General features: G+C 36.8%; 2 protein-coding genes across 2 annotated transcripts; both read left to right on the top strand.

Annotated features, from left to right (window-relative positions):
- The first annotated feature begins 2241 nt into the window (after positions 1-2241).
- Positions 2242-3766, top strand: LOC121729485 (cytochrome P450 6k1-like). The gene has a single exon (XM_042118007.1). It carries the CDS (start codon positions 2273-2275, stop codon positions 3764-3766), a length of 1494 nt encoding a protein of 497 aa, XP_041973941.1. The 5' UTR covers positions 2242-2272.
- A 7980-nt stretch (positions 3767-11746) lies between these two features.
- Positions 11747-13265, top strand: LOC121729483 (cytochrome P450 6k1-like). The gene has a single exon (XM_042118006.1). It carries the CDS (start codon positions 11772-11774, stop codon positions 13263-13265), a length of 1494 nt encoding a protein of 497 aa, XP_041973940.1. The 5' UTR covers positions 11747-11771.
- The last annotated feature ends 2327 nt before the right edge of the window (positions 13266-15592 follow it).

Raw genomic sequence — 15592 nt, 5'->3', positions numbered from 1 at the left:
TAAAGTGGTAAAAAGTAATTCCAACATTGTATAGACGTCTTTCTCAACAGTACATTGTATTTTTTTCATACCGTTAAGACGTCAATACAATCCATAAACAGGTGATATTCTAAACCTTTTACAGCAAAAATCACAAAACTGTCGCGGGTTTGAGTTGGATTATTTAAAAATACTTAAAAAAAATAACAAAAATCTAGCTCTAACATTAGATTATAATTGAAATGATCTTACATGTTGTGCATTAAAACTTATAGAAATACTGTATTTTAACTGTTAAATCACGTCTGTTAAATCAGCGAAATCGGCAAAATTTCGTATACGGACTCTTAATGTTAAAACTAACAATTTAAAAACTGTATTTTTTTGCATAAATGGAGGCTTTATGAGCGAGAAAATTAATTGACATAGGAAAAAAACGATTTTAGGTAAAGTCTAAAAAAAATATTAGCCAGATGACGAAGTAGTTAAATTACAAGGTTTCTTATAATAATAAGGGAAAATGAGTAATTGTTATAAAAATATGTTACCTACTTCATCCACTCATATTTTCAAATGTTTGTCAACTTGAGTTTACACAAGAATCATCTTAATATCTCGATTTGCTATCAACATAATAATAATAATCACGACAATAAAATAAAAATAAAAATAAAATAAAAAATGTTTTATTTCTGAGTAAATTTGAATCAAATTTTTTCAGAATGTCTACCTGATGCCTACCACCGGTTCGGGAACTACCCCGGCGAGAAGAACCGGCGTAAGAAACTCGCACGGGTTCCACTTTTTACCAAAAAAGTGAGAGAAAAATTATTCTTTCAAAATAAAGTTTACAATTTTGTAACTTAATATTATATACAATGTCAACATACATAATTGTAAGTCATAATATAATAATGTAGAAGTAGCCTTGCAAGAAGCCATCCTACTCCCAAGATGTGCCATCTTCTATGAAATCATTGACCTTATAATAAGCTTTAATAATGTATTTTACAATATACTAAGAGGACTTAACAAAAAATTGGACAACACAATAATAATAATATCTCCCACACCGGTTTCGGTGACGGTGGCCGGTTTCATTGAAACCAGGCCAGCTACGCAGGAGTAATTTTATAGTGCCCAAGTATGTGCGCAGTACACAAGAGCACTCTCTATTCCTTTACTCTCATAACCCAGTGGGACGGAAGACCGACACGACTGGCGAGATATCAGGCGCAGGACCGACTTTTTACATGCCCATCCGACGCATGGATCATCTTACTTGTCAGACAATCAGGTGATCAGCCTGCATTGTCCTAACCAAACTTGGAAATAACATGTTTCCAACGCGGGAATCGAACCCACGACCTCCGAGTCAAGAGCCGCGCTCTATACCACTAGACCACGGAGGCAATAACAACACAATAATTAATAATGAAGACAATAATGTGAGTTAGAAACAGGTAAGTAACAGTTAAAAAAAAACTTTATCATAAATGGAGCCTCCATTTATGCAAAAAGAAGGTATTTTTTTGGGGCCAAAAACAGGTTTGAAATCAAAAAATTTGGGTTTCATGTAAAGTCAGATGATGAAGTATGTAAGCTGATGTAAGTTACCAGTATTGTTAAAACTATTGAGGAAAAAATTAGTAATTATCCATAGGTTATAAAATGTTAATTATCTGGTTCTTGCGCTCACGTCTTTAATTATTATTGATGACTGATGTAGCCTTCATCATTCTGTTGAAAAAAAAAAACGATTTTGTGATTACACAAGCACTCAATAAGGAAAACAGTACACTAATTATAATATACTCGTGGAGTCTGGACTGCACAAAAAATGTTATCTCTAGGTTAGGCAAGACTATTTTTCAAACGTTAGTGCATTAGTGGGTGCGTGTACAGTATTTTGTCGTTTTAATTTATTGAGTAATAGTTAAACTAAAAACAAGTAGGGAAAGGGAAGTTTTAATTACAAAATCATTAATCTTTTACACGACCGGTTTCGATGAAACAAATTTTACCCGACCCCGGTTTTGATAAATACACCTTGGGATGATTTTATCAAAACCGGGGTCGGGTAAAACATTAAAATTGTAACAAATCTATAAGCGTTACATAATATTACTACTGTGAAACATGAATTCCACCAAAAAGTTGCGTCACGATGACGAGCATTATTGTCCATATTAATAATAACTACTACAAGATAACAGCTGTATTATTTCGCTCTGTGGATAACAGTTTGTATTTAAAGTTCGTGCCAAACACTCGTGGACCACTCACAGACAAAATGATTACGTTAATATTGATAGTCGCAGTCGCGGCCCTGCTAGCCGCTATCTATCTAAGAGGAGTATACAATGAAGCCTACTGGAAAAAACGGGGCGTCAAATTTTACCAGAAGAGTAGAGCGCTCGGAATATTCTTTGAATTCTTCAAGGGAGATCGAAGTGTGTTAGAACACATAGAGGATATCTACTGCGAGTTCCGCAACGAGCCGGCTGTGGGGGTCGGGTCGTTGTTTTCACCTAACTTGATTGTGACCGATCCGACGAACGTCCAGCACCTGACAACCGTCGACTTCAACTCCTTCATGGACCGATCCATCGCGCCAAACAGCAGGGACACGCTGTCCAACAGTCTGATCTTCATCACTGGAGCCAAATGGAAGCTGATACGCCAGAGCATGACGCCGCTGTTCACGTCCTCCAAACTCAAGTCGATGTACTACATTATGGATAAGAGCGCCAAAGATTTCGTGCCGTACATAAAAACTAATCCAAAATTGAAGAAAGGTAATGCATTTAATACCCTCTGCACGTTCTGCAGCGCGGCCATGGGAGCGGCCGTATTCGGTGTCACAACGGAGTCGGTCTTCGACTCCCCGTTTCTGAAGATGGCGCAGAAAGCTGGGGTCACGACGTTCTGGCAAAACCTGAAATTTGTTATATCGATCTCCAGCTCCTTCATAACGAGGCTATTCAATGTGAAACTAGCCGCAGAACACGAGGCGTTCTTCATCGGAGCGATCAAACAGATCATCATGGAAAGGAAGAAGTCGAACGTTAAAAGACACGACTTCGGAGATCTCTGCGTAGCTTTGCAAGAAAAAGGTGTGTTGAGAGATAATGAAACGGGCCTAGAAATTAAGCCGACCGACGAAATTCTTTCGGCGCAAGCATTCTTTTTCTTCAACGCTGGCGTGGAACCGACGGCGACGACGATATTTAACTTCTTCGTCCTGGTTGGACAGCATCCGGAAGTACAGGAGCGCCTGCATCGGGAAGTCGACGAAGCATTCAAGAAGAGCCAAGGAAATTTGACTTTCGACATCATTTCGGACATGGAATACCTCGAAATGGTTCTGAACGAGTCCATGAGAATTTACCCCGCTATCGGATTTTTTGGCAGGATGTGCGTTAAGAATACGACTCTTCCCGTAGGAAATATAAAAATTGACAAGGGAACCACGATATTCCTTCCATTGTTTGCATTGCAACATGACGAGAGATACTATCCGGAGCCGGAAGTTTTTAAGCCGGAGAGGTTTTCGAAGGAGAACAAGGATCCCATTATAGACAAAACTTTCATGCCTTTCGGTAAGGGAAACAGAATGTGTATCGGCCAGAGGTTCGCTACGGTACAAGCCAAGGCGGGGATTGTCCATCTGATGCGACACTTCAAAGTGAATACTGTACAGATTTCAGGCAAAAAGATCGGCTTCCAGAAGCACCTCTTTGCTGCGAGGCTAAAAAATGTAGACTTGGAGTTCATTGATCGATAAGACATTAAAAATGATAAAGTTACACAAATTGAAAATGATGGCTAAAAGGATAATTCGTGTTAAATGCTTGGTGAAAAATTGTTTGGAAAATCTATTTGTTATTATTTTTGTTTTGATTTTATTATTATTCGTACATTTACTTTGATTGATTTTATATTTTAAAACTACATTAAATGAAATAAATATAGTTCGTCAAAAAAGAGACGACAATAATAGAGTCGCCACTTGTTTCCGGTGTGGCCTATTATGGATACACTGTATCCGGTCACTATAAAAGATTTTGATACTTTATATAAACTTTATATTACAGTTTTAAAAAAAACACGTTGTAAACATTACGATTTATGTATAATATTAAGTCGTTAATAACATGTTAAATAATTATGATGTAGTTATAATGTGTGTTTAATTTACGATTTTACAAGAAAAAATCTAATCCAAGTAAAGTATTATAATCTATGTATATAAAAATGGATTTTCAAATGTGTTAGTCAAGCTATAACTAGATAACGGTTGAACCTATGTGACTAATTTTAGTCTTCAAATATTCCTGAAAGTCCAGGGAAGGTTTATATATATAACACAAAGTTCACCGGGACATCTAGTATTACATATTATTATTATAAATTTAATATTTATAACACTTTAATTGTACGCTCTCTGGGGAGGCAAGAGGTGGGCAAGAGTGTGTAAATAGCTCTCGCCTGCTGTTAAGTTACAAGATTCTCAATTTGAACCTTCAAAAAAGGGACAATCTAAAGAATGAGTATATTATTTTATTATGCGGCTCTTAACATTCTGAGCCAGATAGCAGTCGGTCCTACATTTTCAGTAGACAATCGGGCTCCGTAGTATGCAGCCGCCTTCTGTCTTGAATCTTCGGTCGGCCGACCACACAAAAGTTCAACGTTTTGATCACAGGGTCTCCGCAAGCGTTCACAATGAAAAGCACTTGAAATTTCAGCTGGGATACTAGCCTTCTCAGAAAAATTGTCAGAACAAAATTTTCTCGTATGCTATAGAGCGGCGAGCGGCGCTCTCTGTTGGAGGAATTCGTGCAGATACACTGAGCTTTCTGAGGGCTCGTGTCGTCACACCTTTATTGACTGATAATAATAAAATAAAAATGAAAAATATATTTAGGGGGGTAAAACATAATTTTTGGCCTATTTTTGCTCTATAACGGTACAGAACCCTTTTTGTGGTCAAAACGTCAGGGTGTCCCTTGACACCTCTCAAGTTTTTTTTATAACTTCGTTCCATCCGGGTGACCCTTGGACACCTCTCAAGTTGTTTTTTGGAGTGGCTTTAAAAGAGACCAATATTGTTTATTAGATGGATTTTGAGAGAACTTGGTGGTAATGTAGGCATTTGCAGCTATCCCACTTTTACCACGGAAACGGGCTGACACCGCGCGCTGTAAGCTGAAGTCCACGCGAGTGGAGTCGCGGGCAACAGCTAGTCTATTTAAAAATGCATCGCCTTGTCACGTTGCAATGTGAACTGTTCCTTAGCGCTCTATCAAAATCGATACAGACTTTGGTGATCGAACTTAAGTTATCAGTTTACGAGTCTTGTGATAGACAAACCGCCAGATAGGACAATCTGTTTTGTTGATAATGTGTAGAGGTAAAATAATGTATGTAATGTGGCACAACACTATGCTGGACTATTTAATCGTAAGTTAGTATTAAATAAAATCAGTCTTAATTAAGCATCGAGTGGTTTCATTTCTCCGAACCACCACCTTACATGGCGACCCTGCCAGGCGCCATGTGAGCCGTCGCGCCGCGAATTTGAAGCCGTTTCCATATCCGACGCGTGTGCCTCATAGCTGCTGATAGATAGGAACAATGGAATTAACTAGCCGGTGTCCTCCTTCGAACTTGCCTGTGCCAACGTTCCGAGATGGGAAAGCAACAATCTAAGGAAGAAGCGGTCATCGTCCAGAATGCTGCAGGGGGACGAAACGATGCGCAGGTCGAACAAATTCGTTGGCATATTTCAACAACAAATATTCTGCTAACAGTCGTGATCCTGTTTATTTTGGCGAGCCTTGTGGTTACGGCCTATAAGCAGTACAGAAGATGCCACAGAAAATGGATTGAAGGAGATTCACTCGCACGGCAGCAAGAAGATATTTTTTCCGGCGTCACGGGCCTTCAGAAACAGTGTAGGAGAAAAATAATAATTAAATACTCATAATAAAAATAATTATGTGCTAATAAAGTGAAATAAAAAAGTAATAAAAAAATTAAAAAGTGTAAAAAAAAAGACAGTTCAAGAAATTAAAATAATATAATAATAAATTTTAAAAAGTGGTAATAAATATATAATCTAAATAATTCAAAATCATTAAATAATAATCGTTAAGTATAATAATAATTATTAAATAAAATATTGACGCGTACTCAGAACGAAGTATTAAGTGACAAACCAAATATGGACTCAGCAGGGGAATGAACTTTGGACTCTTAATATTTTATTGGACTTTAGATATTTTCTATTTTAATAATTCAAGTGTTATATTATTTTCTTTTTTTTTTAGATTATTAAATAGTGGTGTATATTAAACTATGATGGTAAGTGCCAAATGGATATTATTGTAGGATTATATAATGAGTTAAAGGATATAAGAATTTATTTAATTAAAATTGGACCAAAACGAAGACACGGACAGATATTAAAAATAAAGCTAAGCCAGAGTAATATTATTTATGAGCGCTTTAGTAATTGGTCAATTGATTTTGAGGAAATTTATTAATAAATAGAGGACATTTTATTAATAAATAATTATTGTACTAAACTCTTAGAATTATATGAGGATATTTTGTTATTGTGTAAAAGCAACTCGGACTCGTCATTAACCATGGATTCTTTTGATTTAAGAACAGCTTTAAATCTTTTACCTGTTATGACAAATGAGGAATGTAACATTAAACAGCTGATTGATAATATTCAATATTATAGTTCGTTATTAAAAGAAAAGGAGTGTAAGCAAAAGCAGATTAATTTTGTTTTGAAAAGTCGATTGTCTGTAGAGGCTAAATTAAAGTTAAGGTTATCTTATGATTCTGTAAGTGAATTAATTAATGACATGAAAAATACTCTTTTAAGTAAGAAAACATGAAACAAGCGGACAGGTCTATTTCAGATTAAGGGAAATAAATTACCGAATTATTTGTAGATTTCACGATTTCACAATCCGACGGCAATGAGCAATGCTATAATATTTTAAAGCCTATTAAAGAAAAATTTGCTATTAAACAATTTGCAGACGGGTTGCGAAGTCGTAGATTGAGTACGATTATTTCAGCCAGAAATTATGATTCACTTAAGGATGCAACCCAGGCCGCTCAGGATGAGGACTCATCATTGGCGTCAACTTCGGGTGAAATATTAGGTACGTATAGGAATTCATATAATTTCAATAATATGAAGCGAAATAATTATTTTAGAGGTCAGCGCGGACGCAATAATTTTTTCGCTCACCGCGGACGCGCTAGAGGTCATCGTGGGCAATGGGTAACACCAGCAGCGCGTAGTCAAGGACAAGGGAATCCGCCCACCGGCCGTGGGCATTGGAACACCCCCGCTTCCCGAGCAGGACATTGGGATAACCCTGCTTCCCGAGGGCAATCCCGTGGTCATCGGTATAGAGGTCAGTCAAAATATAATAATAGTTCTGGAAATCAAGGGATAAATGTAATGTGTAAAAATAATGAATCAGAATTTAAACCGAATCAGTTTTTTCGTGACTAACAAGGAACATTTTATTTTTTCAAGCGATAGTAATTGTTATGTGTCAATAGATTGAGGCTCTTCATATTGTGAAAACCAACATTTTTTTGTAGATTCTGGAGCATCATTATCTGCGTGTAAATATAAGCATGCACAAAAATTTAATATTCCAATTCACACTGAAGATATTACTATACATGGTTTAGGTGGAAAAGTCCAGGCAATAGGATACGTTTATTAACCTATGGTTTTATGTAACGAGACTATTTATCATAAGTTTTATGTTTTTGATAATTTACCAATTAAAGTAAATGGAATTTTGGGTCGTGATTTTTTGAATAAATACAAAGCTAAATTAAATTTTGAGAAAAGCAATTTAACTTTAGAGATTTCGAACAATAATTTAGTCACGTTACCGATTGTAGACGATTGTTCTGTTAACATTACTGTTTCAGCTCGTAGCGAGTCGATACATTTCATAGAAACGGATTTTACAGAAGATTGTGTAATAATTTCAAATGAATTAAAACCCGGTGTATTTTTAGCAAGTTCTATAGCTACTCCTAAAAATGGACGAATACCTGTGCGTATTTTAAATGTCACTGATAGTGATGTATTATTAAATAATATTACGCCATCAATCGAAAAATTAAATTGTTATAATATATGTTCTTTTGAAAAAACAACAAAAGATGCGAATAGGGTTAAAAAGTTATTTTCTTTTTTAAATATAAAACATTTGAATGATGAAGAACAGAAAAGTATTGAAAATATTTGTGCTAAATATGCCGATATTTTCTATCTGCCAGGAGACAAGCTCAGTACTACAGATGCATATACTCACACAATAACCTTAAAGCCCGGTATTTTCAAAACAGTATAAATTACCTTATTCTCAAAAAGCTGAAATTAAGACTCAAATTAATAAAATGTTAAAGGAAGGAATTATAGAACCTAGCAAAAGTGATTGGTCAAGTCCTGTACTACTAGTCCCTAAAAAATTTGAAAGTGGTAAAAAATGGCGACTAGTTGTTGATTATAGAAAATTAAATAACTGTATTGAAGATGATAAATTTCCATTACCTGATATTACTGAAATTCTTGAATCATTAAATGGTAGCGTTTATTTCACACATTTAGATTTGCACCAGGGTTATTATAATGTGAAATTAGATAAAAATGGTAGAAAATACACTTCATTCTTGTCAGGTCAGTACCAAATGACGCGTATGCCTATGGGACTTAAAACAAGCCCTAATTCATTTTCGAGGATGTTAACTATGGCAATGGCAGGTCTAAATTACGAAAAATGTCTTATTTATCTTGATGATTTAATAGTCATTGGGAGAAATTTGAGTACACATAATAAAAATTTATTAGATGTTTTTGAAAGATTGCGTAAAGTTAATTTAAAATTAAATCCGTTAAAATGCGATTTTCTGAAAAAGGAAATTCTTTATTTAGGACACATTATTTCAAGTAGTGGAATATCACCCGATCCTGAAAAAATTACTACAGTTCAAAATTATCCGATACCTACTACAACAGATGAAGTTAAAAGATTCGTTGCTTTTACTAATTATTACAGAAAGTTTATACCCAATTTTGCAGAAATTGCATACCCATTAAATCAGTTAACAAGAAAAAATATGAAGTTCATGTGGGATGAAAAATGCCAACAATCATTTGGAACACTAAAGAAATGCCTAGTATCTCCCCCAATTCTACAATATCCAGATTTCTTAGAACAAAATAAATTTATATTACAAACCGATGCATCCAATAATGCAATAGGAGCTATTTTGGCAAATAGTAATGGTTTACCGATAGCCTACGCTAGTAGAAGCTTAAATAAAGGAGAAAAGAACTATCCAACAATAGAAAAAGAATTACTTGCTATAGTTTGGGCAGTAAAGTATTTCCGTCCATATTTATATGGACGTCCATTTAAAGTATTGACGAACCATAGACCTTTAGTATTTTTATTTAATATGAAAGATCCGTCGAGTCGTCTCATGAAATTTAGGATGACATTAGAAGAATATAATTTTGAGGTAGAATATGTTAAAGGTTCAGACAATGCAGCTGCAGATGCGCTGTCTCGAATCATCTTAACATCAAAAGACTTAAAAGAAATGCATGAAAAAGTAGTTAACGTAATGACAAGAGCACAAGCGAAAAAAATACTTAAGGTTAATTCCCCGGTGGATTCGGTAAGCACTAACCTGAGGACTGATCATCCTCAAGTAGTGAATACCCATATCAAACCGAAGGATTCTGTCGAGTTAAGATTTATTAGTAATAGGAAAATGTTAGATGGATTAAGAAAAAATAATAAGATAAGCAAGGAAAATAAGTTATTTTGTTATGTTGAAAGTATGAAGACAATTTACATAAAATTCCTTAACTCTCAATCACAAATTGCGCGAGACGAATTTGTGAGAGAAATGGATGATTTTTGTAGTTCACTCAAATTAGAAGAAATATACATATTGAATAATAAAGAGAATAATATTTTTATTAAAAAGTTGTTAGAAAAGATAAATAGTTTAACAAATAGGTCCGGACCTCGATTATGTATTTTAGAAGATGTCCAACACATTGAAGACAAAGATGATAGGAAAGTAATTTTAAACGACTTCCATCTCTTACCTAGTAGTGGCCATGCTGGTATGAGAAGGATGTCAAATAATATTAAAAAATACTATTATTGGCCTGGCATAGATAGTGATGTAAGAAATTTCGTTAAACGATGCGATAAATGTCAACGCCTAAAATATTCTCAACCAAATAGAGAACCAATGGTTATTACTAGTACTGCTTTTGAGAAAATATATTTAGATTTAGTAGGTCCTTTAGAAGTGGATGATAATGAATATAAGTACGCTTTAACGCTGCAATGTGAGCTCACTAAATACGTTGAAGCATATCCCTTAATTTCCAAAAAATCTGATGAAGTAGCTAGAGCTTTTGTAAATAATTTTATTCTTAGATACGGAGTGCCGAAAGAAGTTGCAACTGATAGAGGGAAGGAGTTCTTGTCTCAGATATTTAAAGAGGTATGTAAACTACTCAATATTAAACAACTCAATTCTACAGCATATCACCACGAGTCTATAGGTGCTTTGGAGGTAACACATAAAAATTTAAATGCATTTATTCATATTCAATGTGACAACCATTCTGAAATGTGGAGTATGTGGCTCCCTTTCTGGTGTTTTGGTTACAACACCACAGTTCATACAGAAACTCAATACACACCTTATGAGTTAGTATTTGGTAAAAAATGTTCCCTTCCAAGTAATCTAACACAAGACCTTGAGCCAATTTACAACTCTGGTTCTATCCTAATGAATTGAGGTACAGGCTGCAACTTTCTCAAAGAGAAGCTAAGAATAATTTATTAGAAAGTAAATTAAAGAGGAAACTAAGATATGATAAAAATATTAAACCTGTAAGTTTTAAAGTAATTGATATGATTTTAGTTAAAAATTAAATAGGTAATAAGTTTGAAGATGTTTATTCAGGACCGTACAAAGTTGTAAAAGATATGTCACCTAATGTAGAAATTATAAATGAAAAAGGTACAGTAGATGTGATTCATAAAAATAGAACAAAACTTTATGTTAAAAATAATAATGAGATTTAACTTTAAGCACTTTAAAAAATATATACTTACATTGTAATTTTTTTTTTATTAAGAAGGGTGATGTAGAGGTAAAATAATGTATGTAATGTGGCACAACACTAATATGTCACAGCACTATGCTGGACTATTTAATCGTAAGTTAGTATTAAATAAAATCAGTCTTAATTAAGCATCGAGTGGTTTCATTTCTCCGAACCACCACCTTACAAATGAGATATATTTAACCTCTTTAATCATAACATTCTTATCAACATTGTTTTGGAAGATAAAATTATACAGATTTCCACTCTACAAAATTTGGTCTTTCAGCGCTGCTTCTTTTACAGTGAACTCTATACATAATACACGGGACACATACACACCCTAAAGTAATTATCACTTAGTTTTATAACATCCTGTACATTAAGAAAGTTGAATAAGTGCATGCAAAGTGCATATTATTTATTACTGCCAAACATGGATTTCCACTAAGAAGTTAAAGTGTCTCAATATCATAAAATATTAATGCTTGGTCACGATGACAAGCATTATTGTCCATATTAATAATAACAACTACGAGATAACAGTTAGTATTTAAAGTTCGTGCCAAACACTCGTGGACCACTCACTGACAAAATGATAACGTTACTATTGATAGTCGCAGTAGCGGCCCTGCTAGCCGCTATTTATCTAAGAGGAGTATACAATGAAACCTACTGGAAAAAACGGGGTGTCAAATTTTACCAAAAGAGTAGAGCGCTCGGAATATTCTATGAATTCTTCAAGGGAGATCGAAGTCTGTTCGAACACATGGAGGGTATCTACTACGAGTTCCGCAACGAGCCGGCTGTGGGGATCGGGGCGTTGTTTTCGCCCAACTTGATTGTGACCGATCCGACGAACGTCCAGCACGTGACAACCCTCGACTTCAACTCCTTCATGGACCGATCCATCGCGCCAAACAGCAGGGACACGCTGTCCAACAGCCTGATCTTCATCACTGGTGCCAAATGGAAGCTGATGCGGCAGAGCATGACGCCACTGTTCACGTCCTCCAAACTCAAGTCGATGTACTACATTATAGACAAGAGCGCCAAAGACTTCGTGCCGTACATCAAAAATAATCCAAAACTGAAGAAAGGTAACGCATTTAATACCCTCTGCACGTTCTGCAGCGCGGCCATGGGAGCGGCCGTGTTCGGTGTCACCACGGAGTCGGTCTTCGACTCCCCGTTTCTGAAGATGGCGCAGAAAGCTGGGGTCACGACGTTCTGGCAGAACTTGAAATTTGTTATATCGATCTCCAGCTCCTTCATAACGAAGCTATTCAATGTGAAACTGGCCGCAGAACACGAGGCGTTCTTCATCGGAGCGATTAAGCAGATCATCGGAGAAAGGAAGAAGTTGAACGTTAAAAGACACGACTTCGGAGATCTCTGCGTAGCTTTGCAAGAAAAAGGTGTGTTGAGAGATAATGAAACGGGCCTGGAAATTAAGCCGACTGACGAGGTTCTTTCAGCGCAAGCATTTTTTTTCTTCAACGCTGGCGTGGAACCAACGGCGACGACAATATTTAACTTTTTCGTCCTGGTTGGACAGCACCCGGAAGTCCAGGAGCGCCTGCATCGGGAAGTCGACGAAGCATTCGAGAAGAGCCAAGGAAATTTGACTTTCGATATCATTTCGGATATGGAATACCTCGAAATGGTTTTAAACGAGTCCATGAGAATTTACCCCGCTATCGGATTTTTGGGCAGGATGTGCGTTAAGAATACGACTCTTCCCGTAGGAAACATAAAAATTGACAAGGGAACCACCGTATTTATTCCTGTGTTTGCGTTGCAACGCGACGAGAGGCACTATCCGGAGCCGGAAGTTTTTAAGCCGGAGAGGTTTTCGAAGGAGAAAAAGGATCCCATAATAGACAAAACTTTCCTGCCTTTCGGTAAGGGAAACAGAATGTGTATCGGCCAGAGGTTCGCTACGGTACAAGCCAAGGCGGGGATTGTCCATCTGATGCGACAATTTAAAGTGAATGCTGTGCAGAAATCAGGCAAGAAGATCGGCTTCCAGAAGCACCTCCTTGCTGCGAGGTTAAAAAATGTAGACTTGGAGTTCATTGATCGATAAGACATTAAAAGTGATTAAGTTATACAAATTGAAAATGATGGCTAAAAATAATACTTGGTTTTTAATGCTTCGTGCGAAATTGTTTGTAAAATCTATTTGTTATGATTTTTGTTTTGCTTTTATTATTATTCATGCATTGTTTTGCTTTTCTTGATTTTATATTTTAGACTACATTTAATGAAATAAATACATAACATTTTATTTTCTTTACTTTTAAATTAATTACATAATTCATAATAAATAAAATCTGTATAATAAACATATATACAGGGTGTAACAAAAATAAGTGAAAATACTTAAGGGTGTGTTCGTGTTCCTTGTAGAGAGTTCACTGTGAAAGTAGCAGCGCTGAAAGACCAACATTTTTTTTCACTTTTGTATGACGAAACTCGTGACGCTCGGGCCCTTGCCCATACAAAAGTGAAAAAATTCTTACTTTCGCAGTGAACTCTCTACAAGGAATACGTACACACCCTAAAGTATTATCACTTATTTTTGTTACACACTATATATTAAAGAACAACAGGACAAAATATATGGACTCCGTCCCCACTGTTGTAGCATCACAGAATGCAATGGAATGAATGATTGTATGTATGAATATTATGATATGAATAAAAAAAATAATGAAATCAATTTAAAACCCAAGAAAAAGTAATATCATTTTGTATGAAAAATTTTCGCATCGCGGCTCTGTTATTGGTGAACGTTCGTTTGATTTTGTTTAATGAAAGAGAATAAGAATAAAGGAAAGATATAGTAAGGTGCTTCTGTTCATTACATACCCAATTCCCAGTACCCACACTAACACTTTAATATATACTTACTTACTACGGCTTGTACGTGAGTATTTACTTTTCAAAGTATCTACATTATGGTTCCCACACATAAACACGATAAGACGTTGCGTCGTACAACGATGCTGCTTCGTTTCACGATACGACATCGCGTCTCTTCTGCTGTTAATAAGAAATCGAAGAAAGAATATTCTTTCTCTAACCTGTTGTACATTAATTCGCTTCATTATGCCGCACGCCGACTAGCTCAATTCCAGTAAAACTGATCATGCGGGGAGATCTGTCTGCAAGTTTGCCCTTGCGAACAACTTAACACGACTGGTTACTACACCTACGCGAATCCCAGATGTGGACGGTCAGAATCCTTCCTTGTTGGACCTTCTGCTGACTTCAAATCCTGATGGCTACCAAATATCCGTAACTGCACCACTCGGTTCATCGGATCATTGCCTTATTAGGAGTTCTGTGCCACTTACGACGGTGTTACGACAGAGTGCTGTTAAATACCGTCGTGTGTGCACTACAAGTTAGCAGACTGGGATGGGATGCGGTCGTTTTTTGCATCCTAATTCCTGTCCTTGGGGGCACGTGTGCTTCTCGCCGGATGATCCCGACAACACTGCCAACTCTGTTGCAAATATGGTGTTGCAAGGGATGGAACTTTTCATTCCGTCCTCTGTAGTGCCAACTGGCGGCAGATTTCGTCCCTGATTTGATTCATCATCGAAAAAAGCTTCTCGCCGGAAGCAGGAGGCTTACCGAATCTGGGCCAATGCAGTGACTGCTCGGGATTTAAATCCCCTTCGGGAACCTGTGCAAGCCAACCCTACCATCCCTACACGTAGGAAATGGATCGTTGGCCCAGGACGCAAAAGACAAAGGCGATCTTCTGGGCAAGCTCTTTGCGTCAAACTCGACCCTAGATGACGGGGGGCAGAAACCCTATACCTAACCTAACCATACTGCGATGTTCGAGCATCATGCCGGATATTCGGTTTCATCAGCGCTCAGTGCGAAAAGCCCTCCGTTCCCTTGATATCCAAAAGTCGAGTGGGCCTGACAGAATCCCTCCTATTGTGTTGAAAAAGTGTGCTCCAGATTTGGCTCCGGTCTTGACGCGTCTTTTTCGGCTCTCCTAGTCCTCTGGAATCGTCCCAGCTTCTTGGAAGACAGCCTTGTTGCACCTGATCCCAAAAAAAGGTGATCGCTCAATTCCTTTCAACTACAGACCAATCGCTATAACCTCCCTCTTCTCGAAGATAATGGAATCCATTATCAATAGCCAGCTTCTTCGATACTTGGACGACCAGGGATTACTAAGTGACAAACAGTACGGATTCCGTAAGAGTCGCTCGGCTGGTGATCTCTTGGCGTACCTAACTCATCCTTGGGCTCAGGCAATTGAGTCGAAGGGAGAGGCATTTGCTGTTAGTTTGTACATTGCAAAGGCCTTTGATCGGGTTTGGCATAAAGCGCTGATATTAAAGCTACCATCATACGGGCTGCCCGAGAAATTATGCAAGTGGGTCA

The sequence above is a fragment of the Aricia agestis genome, chromosome 8, assembly GCF_905147365.1.
Source record: "Aricia agestis chromosome 8, ilAriAges1.1, whole genome shotgun sequence".
NCBI classification, from domain to species: Eukaryota; Metazoa; Arthropoda; class Insecta; order Lepidoptera; family Lycaenidae; genus Aricia; species Aricia agestis.
This window is presented reverse-complemented; position numbering and strand designations above follow the sequence as displayed.